Source organism: Hesperophylax consimilis, chromosome 11 (assembly GCF_061612785.1).
Source record: "Hesperophylax consimilis isolate HC1 chromosome 11, BYU_Hcon_1.0, whole genome shotgun sequence".
Classification (NCBI taxonomy): domain Eukaryota; kingdom Metazoa; phylum Arthropoda; class Insecta; order Trichoptera; family Limnephilidae; genus Hesperophylax; species Hesperophylax consimilis.
In genome coordinates, this window is record NC_142846.1 from 33,881,047 (window position 1) to 33,908,650 (window position 27,604).

General features: G+C 37.4%; 2 protein-coding genes across 2 annotated transcripts in view; one reads left to right on the forward strand and one right to left on the reverse strand.

Moving 5' to 3' along the window:
• The window catches only part of S6kII (Ribosomal protein S6 kinase II), a 45,157-nt gene extending 24,761 nt beyond the window's left edge, over positions 1–20,396 (forward strand). The window contains exons 6-11 of the mRNA XM_089637460.1: positions 1,517–1,894; positions 2,541–2,678; positions 4,164–4,370; positions 5,131–5,330; positions 16,229–16,491; positions 18,884–20,396. Of these exons, the coding sequence (XP_089493586.1) occupies positions 1,517–1,894; positions 2,541–2,678; positions 4,164–4,370; positions 5,131–5,330; positions 16,229–16,491; positions 18,884–19,081 (1,384 nt within the window). The 3' untranslated portion in view covers positions 19,082–20,396. The remainder of the gene's footprint in view (positions 1–1,516; positions 1,895–2,540; positions 2,679–4,163; positions 4,371–5,130; positions 5,331–16,228; positions 16,492–18,883) is intronic.
• LOC149420071 (uncharacterized) lies at positions 12,089–14,690 on the reverse strand. Its single transcript, XM_089637471.1, has 2 exons — positions 13,974–14,690; positions 12,089–13,178 (listed from the first exon to the last, which is right to left on the reverse strand). Exons 1-2 carry the CDS (start codon positions 14,193–14,195, stop codon positions 12,240–12,242), a joined length of 1,161 nt encoding a protein of 386 aa, XP_089493597.1. The 5' UTR covers positions 14,196–14,690; the 3' UTR covers positions 12,089–12,239.
• Positions 20,397–27,604: the final 7,208 nt, after the last annotated feature.

Below are 27,604 nucleotides of genomic sequence, written 5' to 3' on the forward strand. Positions count from 1 at the left end.
ACAAAAAAGTTTAAAATGGCTTACCATACGTTTTTTCGTCTTAACACTGAACTAAAATTACTGATAAGGAAAAAAAAACACATCCAAATTTTACTAGACAAATTATCGTCACTTCACTTTTTGTTATTTCATATGAAAATAATTAATAAAATGACACAACATTGCATTCAAACATTGACCGGTCGGTGGCTGAGTCGACATTGTGTTTGGGTCGCACCCAGGCGTAGTGTGTTCAATTCCTCGGCTGGCTAAGTCCTCCATCACAACACAAGCAACATTTTCCGCTTACTGTGGTGGTAGTAGGAGATTTTCAAATATTGTCAGGTTATTGGTAACACGGGAATGTTATGTTTTTTTTGCTTAAAGTCACCGTAAGTAATGTCCGAAACACAGATTCTCCTAAAGATTTCCTCTGTACTGCTTGTGATTGTTAGTTTTAGAATAATCTTTACAATTAGTTTCTGAGCTTTGAAGATCGATTTGCTGAGGTTCACGACTAGGGCTGCCACCTTTCGAAAACAGTAGACCCGGAGATTTTAGAAATATAGTTTTTTTTATTAAAATAAAACTTTTTTAGTATGAATTATTTAATTAAGGTCATGCTAAATTCCCATTGGCGATGTTTTTTAAAAATATAAATGACCCAGCTAGTGCTAAGCTGACTTGAACCAGCTTGACACTTAAAACTATATTTTTCATTCTGAAGGGATTGTTTAAGCATTTTTTCTTGCTCAGGTTTCTTCAAAAACTTTAAAAATTCTTGGCAATTCATATTGTAATTAATCTTCACAATTAACTCTGCCTTCACCATGTCCACTGACAAGCAGTTTCGCTCGTCTGTCCACAAATTTCCCATTAAAGAAAAGATGCGTTCAACAAAAGCATTGCTTATAGGGATTGAAAAAAATTTCCAATTATTTTTGGCTGTTCGGTGAACGTTGTGGTGACTTTGAATAACTGAACTGAATCGTAAATCAACAGGCAATGTTGAATCACTAGATTATACGAACTGAGGAAATACTTGGTTTAATTTTCGGGTCTCGTCATAAATTTTATCTTCGCCGACATTTTTCAAACCGAGTGATTCGACAGCTTCCACAGTATCTTTGTAACTCACTGCACTTGTTAGATCGAATTTGGAAAAGATTTTGAACACAGAATCCTCAATATCATAATTTTTCTGTATGTATTCAAGAGTTCTCCTGTAAACCTCATTGGCTTCTTATTTTTAATTGATCTTGATCAGAAGGCCTCAAAAACTTTATGTTTCTCATTATTTTGGCACCGTAAAATTCATTGTGCATTCACTCAGACAGTCACGAGCTCCGCGCCGTGATGGTCGTCTGTCGCTTCGCTGCCACCGCCCGGTCTGACCCGGAGATATCGATGTTAAACGCTCCTGCGCTTTGGAAAGTCACAAAAACTAACGTTACTGATGCCTGTGATACTAGATCACACATCCGAAGAATTATAAAAATCTTTTGCTAAATCGTAATTTATATAATTTTCTTTCTAGACTTGGTGCTGGTCCAAACGGCATTGAAGACATCAAACGCCATGAATTCTTCTCAACCATTGACTGGGAAGCTCTCCTGAAGAAGACAACCCGTCCCCCATTTAGACCCGCCGTCTCCCGGGCCGATGACGCTTTCTACTTCGATTCCGAGTTCACCTCCCGCACCCCCCGAGATTCCCCCGGAGTCCCCGCCTCGGCCAATGCTCACGAGCTATTCCGGGGGTTCAGTTTCATCGCACCCTGCTTGCTGGACGAAGGCAACGACAAGACGGTGACCAGTCAAACCGCTGCCGTGGCTACCACCCAGGCCAACAACGCTAGTCAAGAAACATTCTGGATTGGTGCCATCAATAGAAGTCATTTCTTCGAAGAATACAAGTAAGAATTATTTTTTTTATTTTTCAAATTGCATTCTTTTTAAGAATAGCTTAAGTGCATATCTCTAAATAGTATAAAATAAAGTCGCTATCCGCATCTGTCTGTTTGTGCGCTTAGTTCTTTTAAACTATGCAACGGATTTTGATAGGGTTTTCATTATCATTTAGAGAATTTCTTCCGGAAAGTTTATATAAAGATAAACGGCTGCTTACACACAATTTTGTCTTTATCTTTTTTCACTTAAATTCTGCATTTTTTGTGCCTATCTTTGTTTTAGTATTTTTCTTATTCTAATTATATATATTATTTCAAAATATGGAATGTATTGCATTGCACTACCCCTGCATACATTCTGGAATAAATTCTTATTATTATTTATTATACATTATAATTAATTAGTAATTTGTAAACGTTGATGTACAAATTACTAAAATAAAAATTATACTCCGCTGATGACAAAGGTATCCATCGGTAATATGAAAGTGGTACTCTGCAAAATCTATGAATTTTTGAACCATCAATGAACTTACTTCTTTGAAGAACATCGTACAACTTTAGTCCTCGAAAATCACTGATTCTTATTGTTTGTGTGTGTTGTATTTAATTTTGATGGACTTTTAATTTTAAATGTTCTATTTTGTTTCAGATTATTAGGTGAACTTGGATCAGGGTCATTTTCAGTATGTAAGCTCTGCGAACATAGACCAACTAGAACGCAGTATGCCGTCAAAATTATAGATAGGACTGTCTACGATCCCAGAGAAGAAATAGAAATCCTATTAAGGTGTGTATTTTTCTTCTTCATTTTATTGCGGTAAAACCCGCTCATTAGATTCCCACACAAGGAGTTCTTTGAAAGCTTCTTCTTTCTCTGTGATCATCTGAAAATCAGGGTAAACTGACCATTATGGTTGTTGGCTGATCGCAACTTAATTAAAAGCTGAAATCGACCGAGAATCGCCATTTCACGGAAATCGTCCAAATTTCAACAGTTCAAATTGAAGCTTTTTATTCCTTTTGAGAATTTTTGTTTTAAATTTAAACTAAATCATTTTTTCTTTTCCGACTCTATGTCCGGGTTAAATCTTCCCCACAGGCAAAACTAAACTCTTTCACACACTTTTCCAAAATGATCATCTAGTCAATCCACATCATGCAAGTGCATTGTATAAGCATAATAAATACAAAACAATACAAGAAGAACACATCAAATCACCAGAGATCAAATGGGAAAATAATTCACCGACTCCAGATATTTTCATATCAGAGGGTTCGGCTCGGTAGAACTCCTTACAGGGCCTATAAATCCTACTGATCCCTCAATACAAATATTTCAAAAATCTTTCGTAATCCTACATGTATTTAAAATGATTTATTTTTGCATTTTTATAAATAAATTCTTTGACAGATCTAATACGCCTAAATTTTGAATGAGAGAGCTAGGTATACATAATTCCAGTAGCCGAAATATTTATGTATTTATTTACTTTATTGATACATGATTTAGAGAGAGTACATGTGGTTATTTGTGATATATCACCCTCCATGCTAGGGATGACCCTGTGTTATGGCGGGTAAATTTTACAGTTTACGGACATAGAATCTATACATTACTATAGTATAAAAAGAAAAATGATGTATAGCTAGAAAGTTAGAACAAATGCAATGTTATTAATTAAGTATTTTAGTTTTTACTATTGTTATAGCTGTTTCAGCCTTCAAGACCATTATCAAACTGTGGCTAAGCCACATTGAGAACTTATTTATATGATACTATTTACCTCTACCCTATTTTTATTTGTATGGCGTTTAAAGTGATTTATTAATATTTTTGGTAAGATTGATTTTATAGAAAATCAATGGTGTGAGGCACTTACCATTAAAATTTTGGTTTTCCCCCCTTTAATGATGGCAGGTTTGTCTTTGCTCGTCGTCCCACGGGTCAGTAAGCAACCTCGACATAAACCAAATGCTGCAAGACCCCGCGAATAAAAGTTCCACACCGAACTGCTAACTACCTTACTATAGCGAACTTAACGAATGGGTCTTGCAGCATATGGTTTATGTCAATTGCTTACCGACCCGTGAGACGACGGGCTTAATTGTTTTATAATGATTTCGTCAAATGTGATTCAATGATATATTTTTCCAAGTGCACTTGTAGTTTGTTTAACTATTAAATATATTTTTCCAAGTCCGCTTTCATATGTTTGTTTACCTATTCGATTTATTTTTCAAATATCTTTATGCCCCCCTTATATATATCCAGATACAGCCACCATCCCGGCATTGTGTCGCTTCGCGGAGTGTACGAGGATGGGAAGTGCCTGCTGGTGGTCACGGAGTTGCTGCGGGGCGGCGAACTGCTGGAGCACATCACGCAGCGTGGTCGCCTGCCTGAAGCCGAGGCCAGGGCGATACTGAACCACGTGCTGCAGGCAGTGCACTATCTGCACCAGCACGGGGTTGTGCACAGGTGAAAATTCATGCATTGCATTATGTTAATACCAAATTCCTTTTCAGTGCGATTCCAGAAGGAGGTAATGTTCCAGGCAAAGTTGGGAGAAGCAATTCCAGAGGCTAGGCCTGCTATGGAGAAAGGCTGCTGAAGTAGGGCATGACAGGAACGCCTGCAGGCACCTTATTTAGGCGATAGGTCTGACATGAATAAGACAAGGGGGAAAAGATCATGTTTTATATGGTGCGTACCACATATTCCAACTGTCTGGAGCCATTGAGAATACGGCTTCCCCAAATGGGGTATGATGTAAGGCTGAAGGTAGTGGGAAGGGGAAGGAGATGCGGAAGAGTGGGGAAGTACCTGGCTCTTCAGATCTGGTCACCAAACACGGCTAAAGACAGCAACGTTTCTATTTTGAATGATGGTCTTTAACCAGGGCGATGCTGCAAGTATCTACCACTCTGGAATGTGAACCAATTATACTATTTATTATTTATATGATTAATTTGTGTTAACTATGTAATAATTAACTATATATTAGTTATGTATAAGAACTTGTAGAATAAGGACAAAAATGGACTGAATGCTGTGGAAATGAGATCTCTGAACTAATAGAGATAAGGGTATTGGTTGATTAAAATTGGGATTAAAACCAAACCTCTACATAATCAAAAGACATATCCTATTCATATTTTATAGTAGTACATAATATAAACCCTTTTAAAAAAATTAACTGAGAAAAATTAAATAACTGTTTTCTAATTTCAATGTACAGAGACATCAAGCCGTCCAACATCCTTTTCACCACATCGGAGCGCAAACCCAGCGACATCCGCCTTGTAGATTTTGGGCTCGCCAAGCAGCTGCGTGCCGAGAATGGCCTCCTAATGACCCCCTGTTACACCGCCAACTTCGTGGCCCCCGAGGTGCTCAAGCGGGCGGGTTATGACGCCGCTTGTGATATATGGAGCTTGGGTAAGAAGAGTGTACAAGTTTACTTACCATTAACCTTTACATACCTGAAGGTAACAATCACTTATTATTTCGAAAGGTAACTACCCCTTATTTAAATTTTGATAATAGTTGCGAAAGGGAATTTTGCGAATACAGGAAACAGAATTTTGTGTCGAAAAGAAAAAGTATTAGACTCCGGGGCGCTCAGAGTTTTTGAAGTTAATTTATTAAGATTTAAAAATTAAAATTAAGTTGTGCAAAGTGCACTTGTGCGTGCAAGCACGCGCCTGCTGGGGGGGGCTCGTTTTCAACCAACCCCCACCCGCCGGCTCACGTCGTTTCTCCTTGTTCTCATCCAGAGGCGTGGGTGGTATCACGATTGAATGCTCTGAAGTTCATAAATGAACCCCAGAGCACCCGAGTCGTGATACCCCTCATGGTTCCTCTGTAAATGCCTATGTCCTTTAAGTCTCTCCACAAAGCGACTTCGTGATGATGTCATCGCTGCAGCAAGGACTCGCCGCGGCCTTACCACGGAACAATTAGGATTTGATGCTCCCACCACCAATTTTTATATAAATGAGCACCTTACATTGAAAAATAAAATCCTATTTGCCAAAACACGAGCCGCCGGAAAAGCTAACGGCTTCAAATACATATGGGTGCGGAACGGCAGTATTCTGGCGAAGAGGAACAATCTCTCTCGGGTTTTCACCATTCGCCGTGAAGGAGACCTTCAAAAGATAATCACACATGAAAACATGTGACTACAAACATGTTACTGCTGTCTTCGGTATCCGCTTTCTCACAGTATTCTGTATCCTGTAATTTGTTTCTTTCAAAGCTACTTTATATTTTTGTTTACCGCGCAATATCCCTATAACTTTAAACCAATACCATGTTTCTCACATATTCATTCACATTCTAAAATGTCAACATATTTCACATTCCTTGATCTAATAAGTAGTCTATGTTTTTTATGTAATTTCGAAGCCTCATATGCCCTGCATAATGTATCACTCGTGCGATTGTGGAATATGTCAAACGGCACTCCTACTCTGGTAAAATGATCTCATCATCATCTATATCCGTTTATTACCAGAACTGTGGTGGTATTAGGACCAAAACCCAGGAGCTACTAATTAATGTATTATCGAATAACTACGACGTTATAGTTCTAGTTGAAACATGGCTTGTAGCAAGTATAAATACGGCTGAATTCATAGATTCGCGTTACACGGTGTTCCGACGTGATAGGGACCGTACACTCACTGGTAAAATGGACGGAGGCGGTGTGTTAGTAGCAGTGCGCAAGGAGCTTGCATCTTCCCGGCTCGATGACTGGGAAAATGGTCAAATCGAACAAATCTTCATTTCTATTCCGGTAAGGTCTTTCAATCTCATCATATGTGCAGTATACATACCTCCTGCCTCACAACCTACGGTCTATGATACGTTCTCCGAAAACCTGGAATCTGTATATTCATCACAACCAAATAATACTTTTTGTGTACTAGGAGATATGAATCTACCAACTCTGACTTGGTCATTTTCCGAAGACAGCAGTCAAGGTCTCGCCTCCTCAAATACGGCTGCATTGAAAACTTTGCTTCAAGCAATGTCATTGATGGACTTACTCCAATATAACTGTATACCAAACCATAATGAAAAATACTTAGACCTCGTATTCTACAGTGGCGAAACAAATGTTAAACGTAGCAACAACCCTCTCCTCTCAGAGGATAGACACCACCCAGCCCTTGAATTTGATATATCCTTCGTAATTCAACCAAAAATCAAAAACAAAATACAGCGTAGGCGCAATTTCAGGAAAGCTAATTATGCTCAGATTAATGAGGACATTAATTGTATTGATTGGTTATCTGAAATCGCAAATTTACCAGCCGAAAAAGCAGTAGATCGATTCTATTTAAAAATAAACAGTGTAATTGATAAGCTTATTCCAGTATTGGCACGACGAAATGACAAATTCCCCATATGGTTTACTCCAGAACTTATTAGGTTATCAAGGAAAAAAGATAAAGTCTGGCTCAAATGGAAGACATATAAAGGTCTTTCTGACTATCGTGAATTTTCCTTCTTACGTGCTACATACAAAAAATTGACTTATGAAACCCGAAGGTTATTTTTTGACAACATCGAAAGTTCATTGCAAAATAATATCAAAAGCTTTTGGTCATACATATCCTCATTAAAATCGTCTGATGGATACCCTGCTGCAATGTCCTTCGAAGGGCGCAAATCTAACGATGCCCAGGAAATTTGTGATATGTTCTCTGAATTCTTTAAGTCAACATTTGAACCTTCCTCTATCAATGACCCAATTATTAACATTGACCAACTCGAGGAAGTTCAGGACTCTGGACTTGCGCACATTCACACAATTAAACTAACGGAAAAAGAAGTGCAATCGAGTTTAAAATCGATAGACGTAAACAAGGGTGCGGGTCACGATGGAATACCGGCGTTTTTCCTTAGATCTGCTGCGTCGTCACTGTGTGTGCCGCTTACCATAATATTTAATAAATGCCTGAGTGATGGGGTTTTCCCTGATAGGTGGAAGTTGGCCTATATTATACCGGTCCACAAGGGTGACTCGCGTCAAAGAGTGGAAAACTATAGGCCAATATCCATTCTCTCGGCGATCCCTAAACTATTGGAAAGACTTGTCCATGACAATATATATCCCCAGCTTGCTGCCAAAATTACTGAACAACAACACGGGTTTGTAAAAGGCAAATCTACCACGAGTAATTTACTTATTTACTCAAATTTCTTATTTACTAGCATGGATCGAGGCCACCAGGTAGATGCAATATATTGCGATTTCAAAAAAGCTTTCGACAAGGTTGACCACCTTATTCTTATTAAAAAAATTATGTACAACGGAATTAGAGGAAATTTATTACGTTGGTTTATCTCATATTTAACAAAAAGACAACAAGCCGTATCATTACGAGGACAGACTTCTACATGGGAACCAGTTACTTCTGGCGTGCCACAGGGGTCAATCCTGGGTCCGCTGTTGTTTATTCTTTTTATTAACACTGTTACTAAATGTTTCATGCATTGTTTATATCTTTTGTACGCTGACGACATAAAAATATTTGCCATTGTTCGAAATTTAAACGATTGTCTTCTCATACAAAGCTACTTAGTAAGGTTCGAAACGTTTTGCAATGAAAACAAAATTTACCTAAGTTACAATAAATGTAAACAAATAAGTTTTACTAAAAATCACAACGCTATCAAACACAATTATTGTATTGGTAATTATTTACTCGAGCGCGTTTACTGTATAAGAGATTTAGGCGTACTTTTTGATTCCAAACTCCACTTCGATGCGCACATAGATAATATTGTGAATAAAGCTTACAGCATGCTAGGATTTGTCATCAGAAACAGCCGTGAATTTCGAAAACCTGAAACATATCTTCTTCTTTACCACACTCTGGTCCGTTCTCAACTTGAATACTGCACCTCCATATGGAATCCACTTTACGATATCTATAAAGAAAATATTGAAAATATTCAAAAGAAATTTCTGCGATGCCTCAATTACAGAATGAGCGCACCCAAACGTGGGTACATAAATATGCTCTCGAGTTATAACGTCTCCACTCTATCTAACCGGCGAACATACCTTGATCTCATGACTCTGTATAAAATCTGTAACAACGTTATTGACTGTCCCGACTTACTGAAATTGATAAACTTCAAAGTACCACCCAGAGTAACAAGGCTTAACGACTTATTCCACATTAGCAGGACGCGTACAAATGCTGGTGTCAGGGATCCAATCAGAAGAATGTGCAAATCACTTAATCAGAATCAAAACCTCAAGGACTCTGACTTATTTTTTGATACACGCACTACTTTTAGTAGAAAAATGAAGACTGTTTTCCTACAAAATTCAAAGTAAACAACTTAGACATACTTCGTTTAAATATATTTATATATTTTTTACTTTCTGTTTAACATTGTTTATCTATTTATATATATATATTTTTTTTTGTTTTACCATCTAAATTTTTTCAAAAATAATTTTTAATTTCTTAAAAGGATATTGCGCATTTCTTTCATATCTCTATTTGTAAAATAATATTCTTATGTATATATTTTTCCCCTATTTATAAGTGAAAATATTGGTAAATGTTTTCTGCTGTTTAAGTTAATTCGTGAGAAATAGTTTGGATGCAGGTGAATTCTCTAGTTGATGTTTCGTATATATTTTTGTCAATTGATATCTGTATCTGTTTTTTCTCCTTAATAAAAAAAAAAAAAAAAAAAAAAAAAAAGTCTTTGGCACTTCTGGCGCACCAAACTCCTCGCCAGGAAATCGTTGCGGCGTATGCCTTCACCTTGTCAGGGTTCACATGGTATTTCGCCGCTACTGCCTCTCTTAGTATCTCTCCCCCGTACTTCTCAACCTTATTGTTGTGGGCTCGATCCAGGCCTAGGGATGCGGACACCACCTGCGCGTCTAACATAATTGCCTGATCGCCCTTAATGGCGGTTATGTCAGGCTGCAGGTTTATGCCGCGGGTTTTGTACCGAACCTCTCTCTTGACTTCCCAACCCCGGTCCTTGAGAGCCCCTCCCAGGTACGCAAGGGGGTACAAAAAGGGGTACAAAAGGGTACAAAAAGGTACAAAAAGGGGGTCACTAGGGCCCCCCATATTTCATCGTCTTTTAATATTATTTTTGCCCTTCCAATAACACTCGCATATTAGTTACTACTTATCGTTTTACTACTGGACATCACTCATATTTGCCCATCAGTCAATTATTAAAGAGAGTACAAAATCGAGCATAATTCAAAACATATTATTATTGTAGCACTTTTCATCGTAAAATGCACTTTTTACGACCACACTATGTGAAAATATTGATACTATATGAAAATTTAAATAAAAAACAATGGCGATCCATGGGGGGAAGGGGAGAGTAATTTTGTGAGAATTTGATAAATAATATTTAATGTCTTAAAACGTACAGGATTTTTTTTTTTATTGCAGATCAATTTCCAAATAGTTTTTTTTTTTTAATTTTATTAATTAATGAGTTATTAAATTATAGAGTATGTGATGTAAAAAATAACTTAGATATCGCACAAAATTCTCGTTTGTCACCCCACTCAGGTGCGGAAAGGTTAAAGAATTTTTAATTTTGTCTCTTTCTATTTTCACCAAATACATCTGCGGTCTATCAATCTAAAATGGTTATTTGACGATAAATAAAGGCATACCATTAAAAACTCTGTTGAGATCTCTCTCTCTCTTTCTCATAAACGATGCATTTAACAAAAAGGGAAGCTATAATGGAACTCTCAGCAACAGAACCATGTAAACTTTCACTATGTGTCCACTTTCATTTGGTATAACAGTGTTAAGTCAATCTCTTATATGAAATAAAGCAGTGTTTCTCAATTTATCGGGACATTTGAATGTTTTTAACTGTTCTAATAAATTTCACCTTAAACGACACATTGTTGCTCTTTGACAGTACACGTTTTTACTGATGAAAATGTGTATTTATTATCCCCAAACATAAAAAAAATAATAAAATAGTTTTACCTACCAATAAAACTTATATTATGTACCTAACCTCATTTAAAACCTTTATTGAGAGAAGCATTCTCAAATTCCCTTTCGCGTGGCACTTTCCCGCTCTTTTTCAGCACCTTGTGTTGGACAAGTGGTCACCAGATGCTACACAAAAGTAAAGCGTCCCCTATGCGACTTTTGTTTACGGCATTCTTTCTCATTAGTTCTCACCAGGCAGTGATTGCCTAGGTTTTAAATGAGGTTAGGTACATAATATAAGTTTTATTGGTAGGTAAAACTATTTTATTATGTAGCCTGAACCGTCATTTAAAACCTTTATTGAGATCTGTTTGTTATCGACTGGTGACCACTAACGCTAATGTGATCTATTATAATACGTCAAAAAACTGGAATACCTACTCACGTGTTACAGTGGGTGGAATAGGGAGGCTACAGACAATGCCCTATTTACCTCTAGGGGAGTGTTAACTTCCCTTCTGTAGAATTTGGCAAAGGTGTCCCGGCTCCTCCAGTTCCAATCTAAAATTATCCAGCCAGTTAAGTGACGCCACTGCTGCCCGTACACTTCCCGGGGCAGCTGTGATCTTAGCTTCTTCTAGAATTGTTTTGACCCAACGGGCGATGACTGTTCTTGAAGCTGCCTTAACTGCTCCCGATGTAGTGATGAAGAGTTCTGTTAAATTCTGCTTTGTTTCCCTCCGTTCTTTGGAGGTTTCAATCAGTTTCTTAATCCAGTATGCTGGGTCTATATTTGGCTGATTTCCGTTTCTCAACCTCCAACCTGACTGTTGGTATGTAGCAGAGTCAGTTTTGGATCCGAAAACTGGCCATAACGAGACCCCTTCCTCATTTATGAATAGTTTGTCTGGCGAACACTGTAACAAGGTCAGGTCATGCACTCTTCGTCCCGAAGCTAACAAAAGTAAAGTCGCTGCCCTTCTCGAGACTTCAAAGAGACTCAACTTTTTGGGTGGGTTAGCTTCTAACCAGGTCAACACCATTCTGGGATCCCAGATAGGAGGCTTAGACAGTTTAGGATGCTTTAATGCTGCGGCTTTGAGAACTTGTCTGACTAGAGGGTGTGAGCTTAGGTTTCCTTCTTCCGGGCTACTGAAAGTTGTTACTACCGATTTATGGAGTCGAATTGTGCTGGGAGAGAAATTGTCTTCTAAACTAAGATCTGTTAAAAATCTTGCCAGGTTACTTCCTGTAGGGACATTCGGGTTTACCCCGTGATTTAATGCCCACTTTTGCCACCTAAGCCATGCCGGTTTATATGTTTTAAGTGTGGATTCTCTCCAACCTGACTTTAAAAATTCTTTCTGTTTGTCCGACCAATCTGTTAATGACTGACTCCACCCCGGCACTTCCACACCTCCAAAATAAAATCCTCTACTTGTGGAGGGGGTTTCAAGGTTCTGGTGTCTATCAGCACTTCTGTCAGGTTCATTATGGTGAAAGGAGGGCTCGTCGCTCGACTTTTCAAGTCTGGTCTCCAGAATACTTTCTTCCATCTCGGGGCTACAATCAGGTATAGGCCCTTGGCCCGGTTGAGGTGTGCGAGAACTCTCGGCATGAGGCACGGAGGGGGGAACACCCAAGCTAGAGGAAAATCCCACTCTCGAGTCCAAGCGTTGACAAAACTTGCCTCTTTGTCGAATACATTTAGGGACACATAATCTTCTACAACGTGAGCTGTCTCCGATGCAAACAGGTCTATAGTTGGTCTCCCCCATTTTGCAAAAATCAATTTTGTTGCTGCTGGTAAAAGATGCCACTCCGGAGGTTCGCGTTTTCTGGAGAGTTGATCTGCCACCTCGTTGAACCTTCCTGGTAGGTAGTGAGCAGACAGTGAAATGCGATACGTGTCTGTCATCTGAAGGACTTGACGAGTCGCTTCGAGCAATGTCTTGGATCGTGTGCCGCCTTCGTTGCGAAGGTACGCAACCACCGATTTGTTGTCTGACTGGATCAGGAGACCCGAGTCTGACAGCTCTGGCCCGTGAGGAGTAAGTGCTGCCAGCACGGCGAGCATTTCCTTGACATTGCTGTGGAGAGGTTGCTGTGTTTGGGACCAAGCTCCACTCAATCTGAGGTCGTCTAGCTGCGCACCCCATCCCCAGTCCGAGGCGTCGGTCGTGAGGGTATGACGAATCACTGCTTGATGCATTGGTGACCACGTCTGCAGGGACCTGCTCCACCATCTCAGCTCCTCTATCGCTGTTCGAGGAATGGGATGGAGTCGTCTCGGTTTGAATGCAGGCAGCTTGCGACTGGCACACTGTAACATGCGAAGGTTAAGCCTGCCTCTATGAATGGCGAAACTAGCAAAATTGAGGGTACCCAAGAGGCTCTGGGCCTGCTCAAGTGACCACCTTCCTAGATTAATGTATTGTTTCAGTAAATTTGTTATTTTCGCTATTTTAGTTTGCGGGAGGCCTTTTAAGCCGTCCCTTGAATTCCATGAAATTCCCAAATATTCAATTTTCTGAACTGGACACAGAGTGGATTTACTGAATTGTATTATCCACCCAAGAGTTTGTAACATTGAAATAGTTTCGAATGTATGCATTTTCAATATATTTTCATTTTGATGTACTATCAAAAAATCATCTAGGTAAACAATTATTCTGAGACCTTTGTCTCTTAATTTTTGCGCTATCCAATTGGTAAGTGAAGCAAAAACCTTTGGAGCTGAGGCTAGTCCAAAAGGCAAACATGTCATTTGAAGCAGTTCTCCATTAAAAATCAGTCTCAAAAAACGGCGATGATTCTCATGAATTGGAAGGTGAAAGTAGGCTTGAGAAAGGTCCACTTTAACCATCCAGTTGCCTGGTTGAATAAATGTTGCAACCTTATCAACATTAATAAGTCTGAATTTGCTAATAGCTAAGAAATTGTTCAAACGACGAAGGTTGAAGACCGGCCTAAATGACCCGTCTTGCTTCGGTATGAGAAACATCCGTGACAGAAAGGAAGGCGATATTGAAGCTGATTCCAATATCTTTTCCTTTTTCATTTTGTCTATTTGTCGTGTCATTTCGTCTGTGATTTGGGTTTTATAAGTTGAGCTTACCGTGTCTGCCACTATACTTAGAGGGGGTTTCTGCCGAAAGGGTAGCTTGTACCCTCGCAACATGGTTAGCAGTGCTGGTGGTGCTTCTAATTCTTCCCATTTGCTTATGAAGTGCTGCAATTGCCCCCCCTGAAACGCCTTCTCCGGATAGTCATAGCCTATCCTTGTTGCCAAAATTCCTTCTTGGTTTGGCTGGTCCCCTCTTGTCCGCACCTCTTGCATCTTGATTAGATCGCCCTCCGCGGGGGGCTTTGTTGTCTCGGAAGGGCTTGTTGTCCCGAAACGTCCTGCTTTCCCGAAAGGGCCTGCTCTCACGAAAAGGCTTCCTCACTGGCACTTTCTTGGGCATCTGCGAGCTGGTTGATGGCTGAGGGTCGAAGCTTGAATGTGGGAAGCATTTATCCAGTCCTCCCATCCGCTGAATCTGGGATTCTAGCTTCATTGGTTCAAAAAGATAACCCGCTGCTGGAGGAATATTTTTGACTGCCTCCCGTACGTAGCGGCTCTTTATCTCGTTAAGGATTGCATCCCTACGATGCTGGATCGCATTTGCTCTCCTTCCACAGACCATCTGCAGGACATCTTTGGTCACTGTCTGATATTGCGTATCCGGGGCAAATAGCGACTCCACTTTCTTGAAGAGGGAACCTGCTGACAATTCCTTGCCTTCCTCTGCACTCCAGTTTACCAGTTCCTGAAGAGATTTCTTGAGGCACTCATTTTGATGCAACAGGGCATGGGTGTAAATAAACAAACAACACAAAATGGCCGACGAACTGACGAACTTTTCCGTCGTGTTCACCACGCTTAGTGACCCGCAAAATTTGTCAAGTGACCCCGCGTATTGCTCTGCCTTATTCAAATGCAGAAACTCTCCATTAACCTCCAACTGGTTGAACATGGGGTTGGCCAGGTATTTTCTTACGACCTCCCCATACCTTACTTCGTTCCATTCAGGCGAACCGAAGTGTTGTAAATCTTCGATTTTCTTTACGCGGTTTGCGTCCGCCTTAGGAACTGTAGGTTCCTTACACGTGGTTTCCGCCATCGATAGGTTTAATTCCTTGAATTCATGATTAGGATTTACTAATCCCATCCCTAGCGAAGATCGTGAATTTCTCTCCACGTGTATCTCTTGATCTTCCGATGATGCGTCCTCGTCGGAATCCAAGTTTCTCCTATCTTCGTATGTTTTAGCCGCCATAAAATCCTGAATAAACGAGCTAATGTGCTCCACTTGAGCCGTGAGTTTATCAATGCGATGTTTTTTCGTAGATTTGGTCGATTTCGGCAACTTTCGTTTCGGCTCATTTTGTTTTGGCAAAATGATCTTGTTAACTTCTTCTACCGTCATCTCTACCGAATCGGATGATGACATCTCGGAGCCACTCATTGTTAAATTGGACAAGAAACCAAAACACAAAACACAAGGTACACAAAACACAATGTTTTATCTTTTTAAACAGTTAAAAATTATTTCTGTTTTAAAAATACTTCGAACAGCCTCGCTGTTATAATATAATGTATTATCTTGAAATAATTATACACTTAAAATAATTATATACGGGAAAAATCGTTATAAATTCGGAGCTACTTCGCAACGACAACGCCAGCGACGGAATTTAAAACGCTAATGAGAAAGAATGCCGTAAACAAAAGTCGCATAGGGGACGCTTTACTTTTGTGTAGCATCTGGTGACCACTTGTCCAACACAAGGTGCTGAAAAAGAGCGGGAAAGTGCCACGCGAAAGGGAATTTGAGAATGCTTCTCTCAATAAAGGTTTTAAATGACGGTTCAGGCTACATAATATAAATATCGCTCTGCACTAACCTCAAATTTTATTTAAATTTTTTTAAGATTTAAAATTTTAAAAATTTGTGCAATTTTTAAATTTCAAGTATTAGTTTTATTCTCAGTCCTCACTGGGTAGGTATTCCTGTTCCGAGGCGGACTGTAGGTTGTTGTTTGGGTGTTACATCAGGTTTTCCTCATCTTCATGTATGCTAATTTCCACAAAATAAAAAAATCTTCATGGTTAGTTACATTTTGATCACCAACATTTCTCTAAAATATTTATTTTTCATATGCACTCTTCGAAAATTGTTTTCTTTCCAATAATTCATCTATCGAATCCAACTTCTTTTCTTTGCTACAAGAAGCTTACAAAACTGCGTTCAAAACTCATTTTCGTCAAAAAACCTCCAGAGCGGGTTTTGCAAGTCGACGACTCAAATTATCTTTCCTTTCTTTTAGGTGTTTTAGCGTACATAATGCTGGCAGGCAAGACACCCTTCGCATCGACAGGAGACGACTCTCCGGAGGCCATCCTAGCTAGAATCGAATCTGGAAAAGTGGAACTCAACACGGGCGTTTGGACGACTATCAGCGTTGCGGCGCGCGCGGCCGTGAAGCGGACTCTGCATGTGGATCCCACGCGGCGCCCCACGGCCGCCCAGCTGCTAGCCGACCCCTGGCTGCTGGGGGACGGGGCTAACTCCCACGCAGCTCAGCCACAGGTAATGAAATACCTCATCATAATAACCAATGGGGATACATCCCAGGGTGGGATTTGGTCTCCTCCACAAATGTATTTCCAGTCCTCGGTCATTTCTGTCATCTAGTTTATCACATAGTGCATCCACTGCTCCTCGGTCTGCCTCGGTGTTGCTTGCACTAGGACACCCACACTGTCTTTCTAACATTCTTCTAGATTAATTAACAAGCTAACCCTCATGCCGTTCTGCAGAAGTAGGCAGAGAAGATAGACTGCCACAAAACTCTGTCTTGACACAAACTCCTTGCTTCATTCACATTTGTATATACAGGGTTTTCCAATAAGAGGTGTTATTTTGATATTCAAAGAAAAATGCCATTTTTTAATATAAATGATCGAATGTTTATTTCATTATAAAGAGGAAGGTGTGCCGTTAATAGTGAAAAATAACATCAGTCAAATGACCACCAAGACCACGCCTACAGGACCATATCCTTTTCATGAAATTTTCCATAACCAAATCCCAAAGTGGCTGCCTTATGTCCTCGATAGCCTCATGAATTCCATCTTTGAGGACGAAAAAGACGTCCTTAAAAACGAGGTGGTTAGCCTCATTAACACAATCTCAAGTTGGATGTCTGTCAATAAACTTAAACTAAATCCCACAAAGACAGAATTTATGTGGATAGCTTCCCCTGGAAGGCAAGCTCTCCTTGACTTCAGTCCAATCCGTATTCAGGATACGGATATAATCCCTTCTGCAGAAATAAAATTTCTAGGTTTCACTATGGACAATATTCTTTCTCTTGAATCGCAAATTTCAAAAGCTGTGAGTTCTGGTTTTTTCCATTTAAGGCAGATAAAATCAATCAGGAGATGCCTTCCCTCTGATGGAGCAAAGTCACTCATAAATTCGTTCGTCGTCTCACGTATGGACTATTGCAATAGTGCATATGCCGGCCTACCTCAGAAACAAATCAATAGAATCCAGTCAGTTTTTAATGCTGCGGCAAGAATGATTTTTGGTGAATCTAAGTATTGCCGTATAACCCCACTTCTAAGGGATCGCCTTCACTGGCTTCGATGCCCTGAAAGAATAGAGTTTAAGATCTGCTTAATGACCTTCAAAGCATTGCAAGGAATGGCGCCAGCATATATATCGGAACTATGTATCCGACAAAACTTAAGCAATAGACAGCTTACTCTAAGGTCAGCAGATCTAGATGTTAGTAATCGTCTAATCGAACTTTCTAGGTCAAATCGAGCTGTTTACTATGATCGTTCTCTTAGTGTAACAGGCCCTCTCATCTGGAATAGACTTCCCTCAGCTCTTACTAATCTCCAGAATTTGGCTGAATTTAAACGAGCTTTAAAAACAAAATTATTTAAAAAATCTTACCATTTATAAATTTTAACTTCTTTTCAATATTTTATAATAAGCCATATTCTAAAACTTCCGGTAATTGTTTGGTTTCGGTTGTCTCCTTATTGTACCTTTTTAAAGTGTCTGCTCAGAAAATTCTCATTTCTGAGCACAAACTGCCTCCTGTTTTATGTTATGTTTTAGTTTTAATATTCGTGTTTTGTCCTGTCCTACTGTTATTGTTATTCTAAGTTTTGTCATCACTTTGTATAAACAGTGTATTTAGTGTTATAATATTAGATCTGTGTTGGGTAAGGCACACTGTAGGAATAATTTTAAGATTGTTATACGAGTAGTTAAGCGCACTTGAAGTGAAATGACACTAAACTGCGCTATATAAATTCCATGTTATTATTATTATTATATTATTGAATCGACGCTGGGCTGTTGGCGTAGACCTTCTCTTTCACATGGCCCCAAAGGAAGAAGTCGCAAGGTGTTAAATCACAAGATCTCGGCCAATTGTGATCACCTCTTCGAGAGATAACACGGTCCGGAAACTTTTCCCGTAAAAGATCAATGGTTTTGTTGCTTGTGTAGCACGTAGCGCCGTCTTATTGAAAGTAAACATTGTCCAGATCAATACCATCCAATTCCGGCCATAAAAAATCATTCAAATCATCATCTCTCGATAGCTCTTTGAATATCAAAATAACACCTCTTATTGGAAAACCCTATATTATTCATACATCATACTCTTCTGTTATTCTGACTCTTGACATAGCCTGACTCAAGTATTTAATTCACCAGATCGTGTCATATCTTCCTCTGGTGACCTGACTTCTACCATTCACTTTTGCTTCATGTATTCACCTTCCGCTCCTTTCCCCGTTCATTGGCTCCACATGTCCAAACCAACTTAGTGTCCCTTTCTAGAAATGGCCTAGAAATTACAGGCAGAAAAATGTGTGTGGGATTGCTGCTTCAGTACACAATTTTTTTTCTTAATGATGATCAAGGTTAATCAACATTCATAAATAACTCGTTTCAGCCCACCCACCCGCCCCCAGCCAACGTGGAAAGCGTCTCGGGGCTGCGGAAAGCCGTGGACAAGACCTTCCAGGTAATGAGCACCTCCCCCAAACAGCCACAGTGCCTCGGTCCTGTCAGTCTCTCCCACCTCGCCCAGAGAAGAAATAAACTCATGAATTACACTGCTACCTCATCCGGCAAGGCCACACAGGTATAATCTCTAACTAAAGTACAAACTTTACTGAACCTGAACCTTTACACAATGGATCGTTGAACCACGATACTTGATGTCTGTATTTTGGAAACCACACACATAAGATTCGTCTGTATTTTGGAAACAACTTACATATGATTCGTCTGTATTTTGGAATCGACACACATAAGATTCGTCTGTATTTTGGAATCGACACACATGAGATTCGTCTGTATTTTGGAAACGACTTACATAAGATTCGTCTGTATTTTGGATAAGATTTGTCTATATTTTGGAAATGACATACATAAGATTCGTCTGTGTTTTGGAATACATAAGATTCACTATTTGAATTTGAATGATTATTCGTCCCATCGACAGGGAAATCAGTGTCATCGTCACTATATTATTATGTCATCAACTCTAAGATTGATAAATAATCAGAAGGAGCATTTAATAATTTGGAATTAGCACATCGAAAGGAGTGCATTATAGATCCAGAAGTCGTTATAATTGTTGGTCTCGTATGTATCACACGTACATGTGTAATAAATGTGAAATATTATATTATCTGATATTTTATATGATATACATAATACTTGTTGCATGTATGTATGTTGGAAGTCTGCGTTTTGAGTATACACTGAGACTATGTCTATGTATTGCTTTTCTTATTGAGAAAGTCTTTGATCCATTGAAGGTTGTTAGAGGATGGATATATTGATGTTATCGGGAAAGTATGTAGTTCAAATATATAATTATATTAGTTGTTCGATTTATCATATTGTACTTCAATATCTACAAAGTTATAACTTACTTCAATTAGAGACACCTCAGATCACTTGAATGCTTTTCAAAAGTCGTCGTATATTTTAAATTTTCGGCACCATAAGGCATATTGAAATTAATAGTGAATACAATAATGGTCTCTATTGAGTTATTATAAATATTAAACATTGTTGATTGAGTCGGGAGCTGCTAGTCACTTCAGGTTACATTATACTAGAGTTTCTACTGCGGAGGATTGTTGTCAATCGTCATCCAATACAAAGTAATCCATATTCTCATAACGAGTGCCACACTACTAGTTTGTTCTAAAGGAATTACTGTTGATGTAGGTTTAGCAATGTAGATATTTTAATTGTCGCTTGCTGGATGATAAGGAACTCAACTTTGCGGGAATATTTACAACAGTTCTATATTAATGTACATGATAATATTAAAATATACTTAGTACCTTTAAATTATTATGGAAACAGCACCATTTACAACAAGAGAATTGTGCAAATTTCATTAAAATATTTCTCGCTTATTATTTTCAGTATTATCACCACATCAATCTATCTTATTACGTAATTCATCTTTTTCACAGGTTTTACTTTCTAACGAATGTATACATATTTATTACGCACCTATTTATTTATTATTACATCTGCAGTCATAATATATTACATACAATTTATTGACACAGAAATATTAATAACTTAAGCATGAAGTAGTAGGTTTTCACCTATGTAACAAATTTATGAACAAATTCATTTAAATAAATTATAAATATCTGTAGTACTTCTGGCACAAAAATATAATATTATAAATATATGTATTCTCATATACACACTATTCTTAAAAATCCTAAATCGACTATGTTTACAAAAGAAGTACAATACAATATTATGTATCAAAAACATTTATTTTTCCACTTTGTTGAAATACAATATATTATATTTACAAAAAAACTATAAATGTTATGTAAAAAAAATGGTTTTTAACAGATGTTTGAGCACATATTATGTATTATAACTTGCGTATCATTTTTCATTTGAGGTAATCAACATTTCTTCTTACTTTGCTTTAAATAATGAATACAGTGAAACCCTCTTAAGAAGTTACTCTTTAATACGTTTTCCCGTCTAAGTCATTTATTTCCCACACCAAAAAATTTCCTTTCCGAATTTTGTTTCTTCACAATATAAAGACTTACTTCCGTGTTATTTGATGCCTGCGTCTCTTACCCATACCTCATTTAACTGCGTCTATTTAAAAAAGATAACAAGTTCGCTTCCGGTTTTGGTATCATTTTATCATTGATAATACATACTCCATTTGCAATATGCAAAGTAACTAATTAAATAATTTTATATTTCTCAAGTGCACTAATTTTAAGAAACTTTAGTTTTATTTCCAAGTTAGAATCTGATTTAATACTATATTATGACAAATTAATATTTTAGTTAACTGGTCCCTTAAAAAATATCTTAAAAGTGTTTCACTGTATCATACTTGTTTCAGAGAATTCCTTTTGCTGATTTTTCATCTTGCCAGCATTAAAAAAATCAAACTTAGCCATGGATGTAAAAAAGTTTGCATACTAAAGATACAATCTTCTCACACAAATTTAATGCAGTTACTCATTTTTTTCTGCATAAACTTTATATTTGCCAGCCAAAATTGAATAATAAAATATATTTGGGTCTATTGTACCATTTTAGTTCTGTATTATTAATAAATTGGCCAGATCGAAACTGAATAAATATAAAGCAGGAAAAACAGGTTGCATCATTTGAATGAGAAGACTGTTCTATTTATTATTTCAATTAATATTTTTCAACTGTAGATTAATATAAAAAAGTTATTGTATTGTGATTTGAATAAAATTAACAAATTGTGGGTTGACATTTAAAATTGACTGCGCATTTCTGTCTCAAAATTATATACTTAATAATTCTACTAAATGTAGAAAAAATTACCTTCTACAGTAGAACCTCGTTAATTCGAAATCCAGCGGACATAAAAAATCAAATTTCGAATTAACGAATTCCCACGTAATTCGAAATTTTATAAAAAAAAAAAAAAAAACGCCGAAAATCGATTTTCTCGGCCGCCTCTTCAAATCCGGGTGGTATTTTATTTGTAAATTCGTATTAATACCAATTATTTCTTTATTTTCGCGGTCGATTACCGTAGCGGCCGGCCCTTTAAATTCAGATATTCGCAATAAATTCGTAAAAATGCTATATATTTACGCGTAAATCGAGATTTTGCTGCGGATTTCGGTCGCGGCCTACCCTTTAAATTGAGATATTTGTAAAAATACGATATATTTCCGCGTAAATCGAGATTTCGCGGTAATTTTCCGTCGCGGCCGGCCCTTTATTTCAAATATCTGAATTTGAATTCGTAAAAATACGATATATTTCCGCGTAAAACGAGGATTCGCTGCCGTATTCCGTCGCGGCCGGCTCTTCAAATTCAGATATTCGAAATAAATTCATAAAAATGCTATATATTTACGCGTAAATCGAGATTTCGCTGCCGATTTCGGTCGCGGCCTAACCTTTAAATTGAGATATTCGTAAAAATACGATATATTTCCGCGTAAATCGAGATTTCGCGGTAATTTTCTGTCGCGGCCGGCCCTTTATTTCAAATATCTGAATTTGAATTCGTAAAAATACGATATATTTCCGCGTAAAACGAGAATTCGCGGCCGTATTCCGTCGCGACCGGCTCTTCAAATACAGATATTCGAAATAAATTCGTAAAAATATGATATATTTCCGCGTAAATCGAATTTTGTCGGCAGTTTTTCGTCGCGGCCGGCCTTTTAAGTTCAGATATTTGAAGTAAATTCGTAAAAATATGTCATATTTCGGCATGGATCAAAATTTTTCGGCCGATTTCCGTCGCGCCGTATTTTTTCAACTCGGATATTCGAAGTAAAGTTAGTAAAAATACGATATATTTCCGCGTAAATTGAAATTTCGCGTCCGATTTCCGTCGCGGTGATGAAATACGATATATTTACGCGTAAATCGAAATTACGCGGCCGAGTTTCGTCGCGGCCGACCCTTTAAATTCAGATATTTGGCGTAAACTCGTAAAACTGCGACATATATCCGCGTAAAATGTATTTTCTCGGCCCTTTACTCGGATATTCGAAATAAATTTGAAAAAATACGACATTCCAGTGTAAATCGATTGAGATTTACAAAATAATAATACTAATTAGGACGATGTATAACCACGTAAAAATACATTTTTCGGCGTTTTACCTCCACGGCTGACTTTTAGATTCAGATTTACGAAATATTATGATTTATTTTCGCAAAAATCAAATTTTTTCGAATTACACGAACAAATTTTCGTGCGCGGACAAAAATAAATTTCGAATTACGAATTAACGAATTTCGAATTAAAACAAATTTTGTATGAAAAAATTTTTCAGCGGAAATTTTTTTTGCGAAAATTTCGAATTACGCGTTTTTTCGAATTATCGGGGTTCGAATTAACGGGGTTCTACTGTATATACAATGAGGCAATAGTCCTTTTATGTACTACGTTTTATTTTTTAAATCAACATTATGTCCTTATACACTACTTAATTTTCTACTTTGTCTTTGTGTTATATGCTGAGAGAATTTTAAGATAGCCCTACGGCGCTAAAAGGATTCAAATGTGTGTTTACTTTAAATCTGTTTTTTGGCGTTAGTGCATTTTAGTTGTCAGCCCATAAAATATTAGGTAGGTATAAGAACAAGCTGGACATTAATACAAGCACACACGGAATACCTATGCCTAATGCTTTAATATAATAATAAAAAAATACACACTTGATCACAGATTGAACAAAAATATTTTTATAACAATATTTATTAAAGAAATGTATGAAGTACAAGCATTCAATCATATCTGTATTATATAAAAAATATGTAGGAAAATATTCATGCTTACACTTTAACATATAAACAATCTATCTCTTAACACCTTAAATTTGATAATTAGTATATATTCTAAAATTATACAAACAGTTTCTTTCAATTACACATCTGCCCTGATGATGGACACTCCGCTGTCCGAAACGTTGACTTCAGAAGGAGGTAAACAGTTTCTTACTTGGTATTATTTGAGATTTTCACTTCCCAAAGTATTGTTACAATATTTTCTTATTTATTTCAAAAATCACCTATGGCCAGTTGTTCGACTATTCTAATTTGACATTGTCACAAATCGACCATCAGCGCTGCCATTTTGAATTTTTGAACAGTTTATTCTCGGCGTGACAGCGGTTTATTAAATTTTACATTGGGTTAAGTTAAATTTCAACTTCTGTAATTATTATCAAATCGCATACATTTTTATTACCCACCGAGAACATCCTAAATATAGTTATTTTTAAAAATAAATTAAATGATTGCACTTACTGCACTTTTACACCGTGTGACCCATTCATCTCTTCTCTGTTCTAATTATTCGAAAATTACATATTATGTATACATATATAATTTATCGCTTTCTGAAAAATATTTATGTATATTATACATAATGTATAAAGCTATTAAATTGATTATAACTCTCTGGACAATGGATTACATTGTGCATTAATTTAATAGTTAAAAATAAAAATACTAACTCTTTACTGTAAGGAAAATATTTCAGATATAATTAAATAGTGCCATGATTATACAATTTACTTTAATTTAATTATTATTTACAATGTTAAATTAACTTTTATATATTATTTTTACAAATCTCTTTCCACATTTGCTTGATTCTTTTATTTTTCGAAGATGTAGGTCCAATATTTTTGTGATTATAATTTATAATTTAACAAAATATTCCAAATACTTTTTATTTTTTATATAAATTTATTTACGCTTTTAGTTAAGGTATTATTTTGTATTATACGTTTAATTATGTTAATATTTTGAACTTATGAAATTTCTTTATTATAAATATTATTTTTATGAATTAAAATAAAAGCGCTTCCATGGGATATAAAAGTAAATTTTTTATACATTTTCAAACCTAGGTTCAATTTTTTTATAGGTTTTTTGTGGGCAATGTGTTTTTCCGAATTGGGATTGGAAATTTTTAATATTTTTATTAATTAAGTGATATTGTTCTTTAGGTTGGGTTTTGCAGAGAATCAAATGATGTATTGTCATCAAACTGTCAATCAGCCCCGTTTTTTTTTTTTTTTGATGTCGATTGTAGGTCCATTTCAGCTTTATAGCAAATTGTATTGTTGACAAGCATAACAACTTGACAGTTGTGCTTTTCTGCTGGTAAATGATTCGAAAGTTGAAACGATCTAGAATTGGTGTTTAAACGCCGACATTTCAAAAGGAAAAAACAAAATTACACCTATTACAACTTGAAAAAGGTTCCTACACGAATGTCATTTATCCAGTACCTACCTACTTTTCCCTGACCATAAACACTAGCTGGAAACTATTCAAATAATGGAACATATTATTGACCAAGAAGAAGGATTCGGACCATAAATAAACTACTCACTAGATCGATATCTTCGGGCTTTTTGTATGAAACAAATTGGTCCTAAAAAACCATAGATATGCCAACATATAGATGGTAAAATTCTTATTTGGAGCCTACTTATTATACTATACACCAATGAAAAACTCTGAAAGTTTATTCCATAGACTTTCAGAGTATTTCATTGGTGGATATAGTTAGACAATCATATGACGTCACAATATTTCGGTTCTAATTTTCGATCGAATTTATACCCCCCTGATTCGGACTATCATGGAAGCAAGTTGTTTGCGTTGCCAGTGTAATATCAGATTTCAGAACTCATTTGTTCGTTTGGCAGCAACTACCTCAAGGTATCGCGGTGGAACTATCCTTCGCAAATATGTTACAGTGGTAAGTGACTGGTCATTCCGTTTTCCTTCCATACCTAAGTGCGCCCTACTGTCGAATTTGGCAGCCATCTCTGGTCCGGAGCCCCTAAATACCTGAAAAAAACCCTTGACTCTGCAAAAACGGGCGGTCCGTTTGATAGATTCCCCAATCTTAACAAACGGACTGCAATCTTTAGAGCACAGGCGTCAGGTAGGTATGCTGTCCTTGTTCTATCGGTATTACAATGGAAGATGCTCTGAGGAACTAGCGTCATTGATCCCTTCGGCACCGGTGCGTAGTCGGGATACACGCCAAACGCGCGCCCAACATTTGTACACGGTTGACATTTGTCACATGAGAACGGGTCGCTTCTACGATTCGTTCTTAAGTTCAACAGCTCGGCTGTGGAACGAACTGCCGGCCTCTGTGTTTCCTCCCTCCTACAACATGGGACTCTTCAAGACCCATGTTCACTCCTTCCTCTCCACAAAAAGACCCTCCACACAGCATCCCCAAAGATGACATAGGCCCTGAGGAAAATTATTTTCTTCAGGGCCTCCTGTGTGGAGTTAGTATAAAAAAAATACCTTGTTCTGTCTTTTATATACAATCGCCCAATTCTGTCAAACACCATTTCATTTCGTTATTGTTTACAGTCGATTTAGAATTTATCCGAAGCCGTATAATTCGGATCCAACAGTGCTGATAGGCCATTTGATGACAGTGTTACATTTGAATTACTTTGCACCCCAGCTTTAGTGTATGTTAATATTATAGTTTGTGAAGTGTTGGCCTATTGATTCTTCCATTCACTGCGCGTATGGCTTTGTGTTACGCTGTGCATAGGCAGTGATGATCTTGTCAATTCTTTAAACTTATATCAAGGACGTATTGTGCAAGTCTTTATTACGTGCACCAGTCCGTTGTTAATAATAATATGTATGTATTTATCTGCTTATAATCGAGGTTCGTTCATTGTTTGAAGGATCTTATAGACTTAAGTTTAATGTTGAAAGAATTTATTATTAGAGAGTTTAACATACCTTACAACTTAAGTGCATTAGTGTATAACTATGAACTATGTGCTTTAATATGTATTATGTGTGTGAATTGAATAACTATTATATTATCAATATCGTTTTAATAGTCCCCATATCATATTAATTAAAAAAATTAACTCATGATCATTAAAACCTCTGGACTGGAACCCTACAATACTTGATTCTGTGCTATGGAGGGCGGTCCCTCTGATTGGCAATCCATTGTTAACAGATTGATTGCCATCTCAAATGCACACAATGTAGGCAAGCTGAGTCTATTCTACGGGTATTTTAAAAGAGCCTGCTCTAAGAAGCTAGCAGCTTTAATCCCCGATGCACCGGTGCACATGATGGACATGAACAGAACGCCCGTTCATAGTTGATGTTGGCTACATGATAATGGATCGTTGTGTAAGTCGGCTCGTATGTAGACCGAGCTACCGGCATCTGTTTTCCTCCTTCGTATAATCCGGACCTCTTCAAGATCCACATTCATAAATCCCTTCCTACAGCCCCTACCTTAACCCGCCTCACAACACTGCCCAATCAGGTGGCGACATACTTCCCCTGTCTTTAGGGGCGCTCTTGTGAGGTGTCACATACATTTCACTGATGCTGCGAAATATTTATTTACTATTTAAAGTGTCTACTTCAAAACTGTAATGATATATTTATATGATATATATCTGTTAGTAGTTACACTATTTTTTCTTATTGAAAATTATAGAACAAAAAATGTAGCGTCTTTCATTTTTTGATAGTTGAGAGAATGTAAAAAAAAACTCCATAGCTCATGATGGACATGACGTTGTAAGTTGAAAATATAGTGTCGTTAACCAAGAAAATTAAGTGAGAAAAA

What these genes read in the sequence shown, in the direction of transcription:
- LOC149420071 (XM_089637471.1), bottom strand. Translation starts at nt 14,195, where the DNA reads ATGCAAGAGGTGCGGACAAGAGGGGACCAGCCAAACCAAGAAGGAATT. An exon ending in TAAGTATAGTGGCAGACACG is followed by an intron (nt 13,179 to 13,973) that starts GTAAGCTCAACT and finishes CGCATGTTACAG; the next exon opens with TGTGCCAGTCGCAAGCTGCC.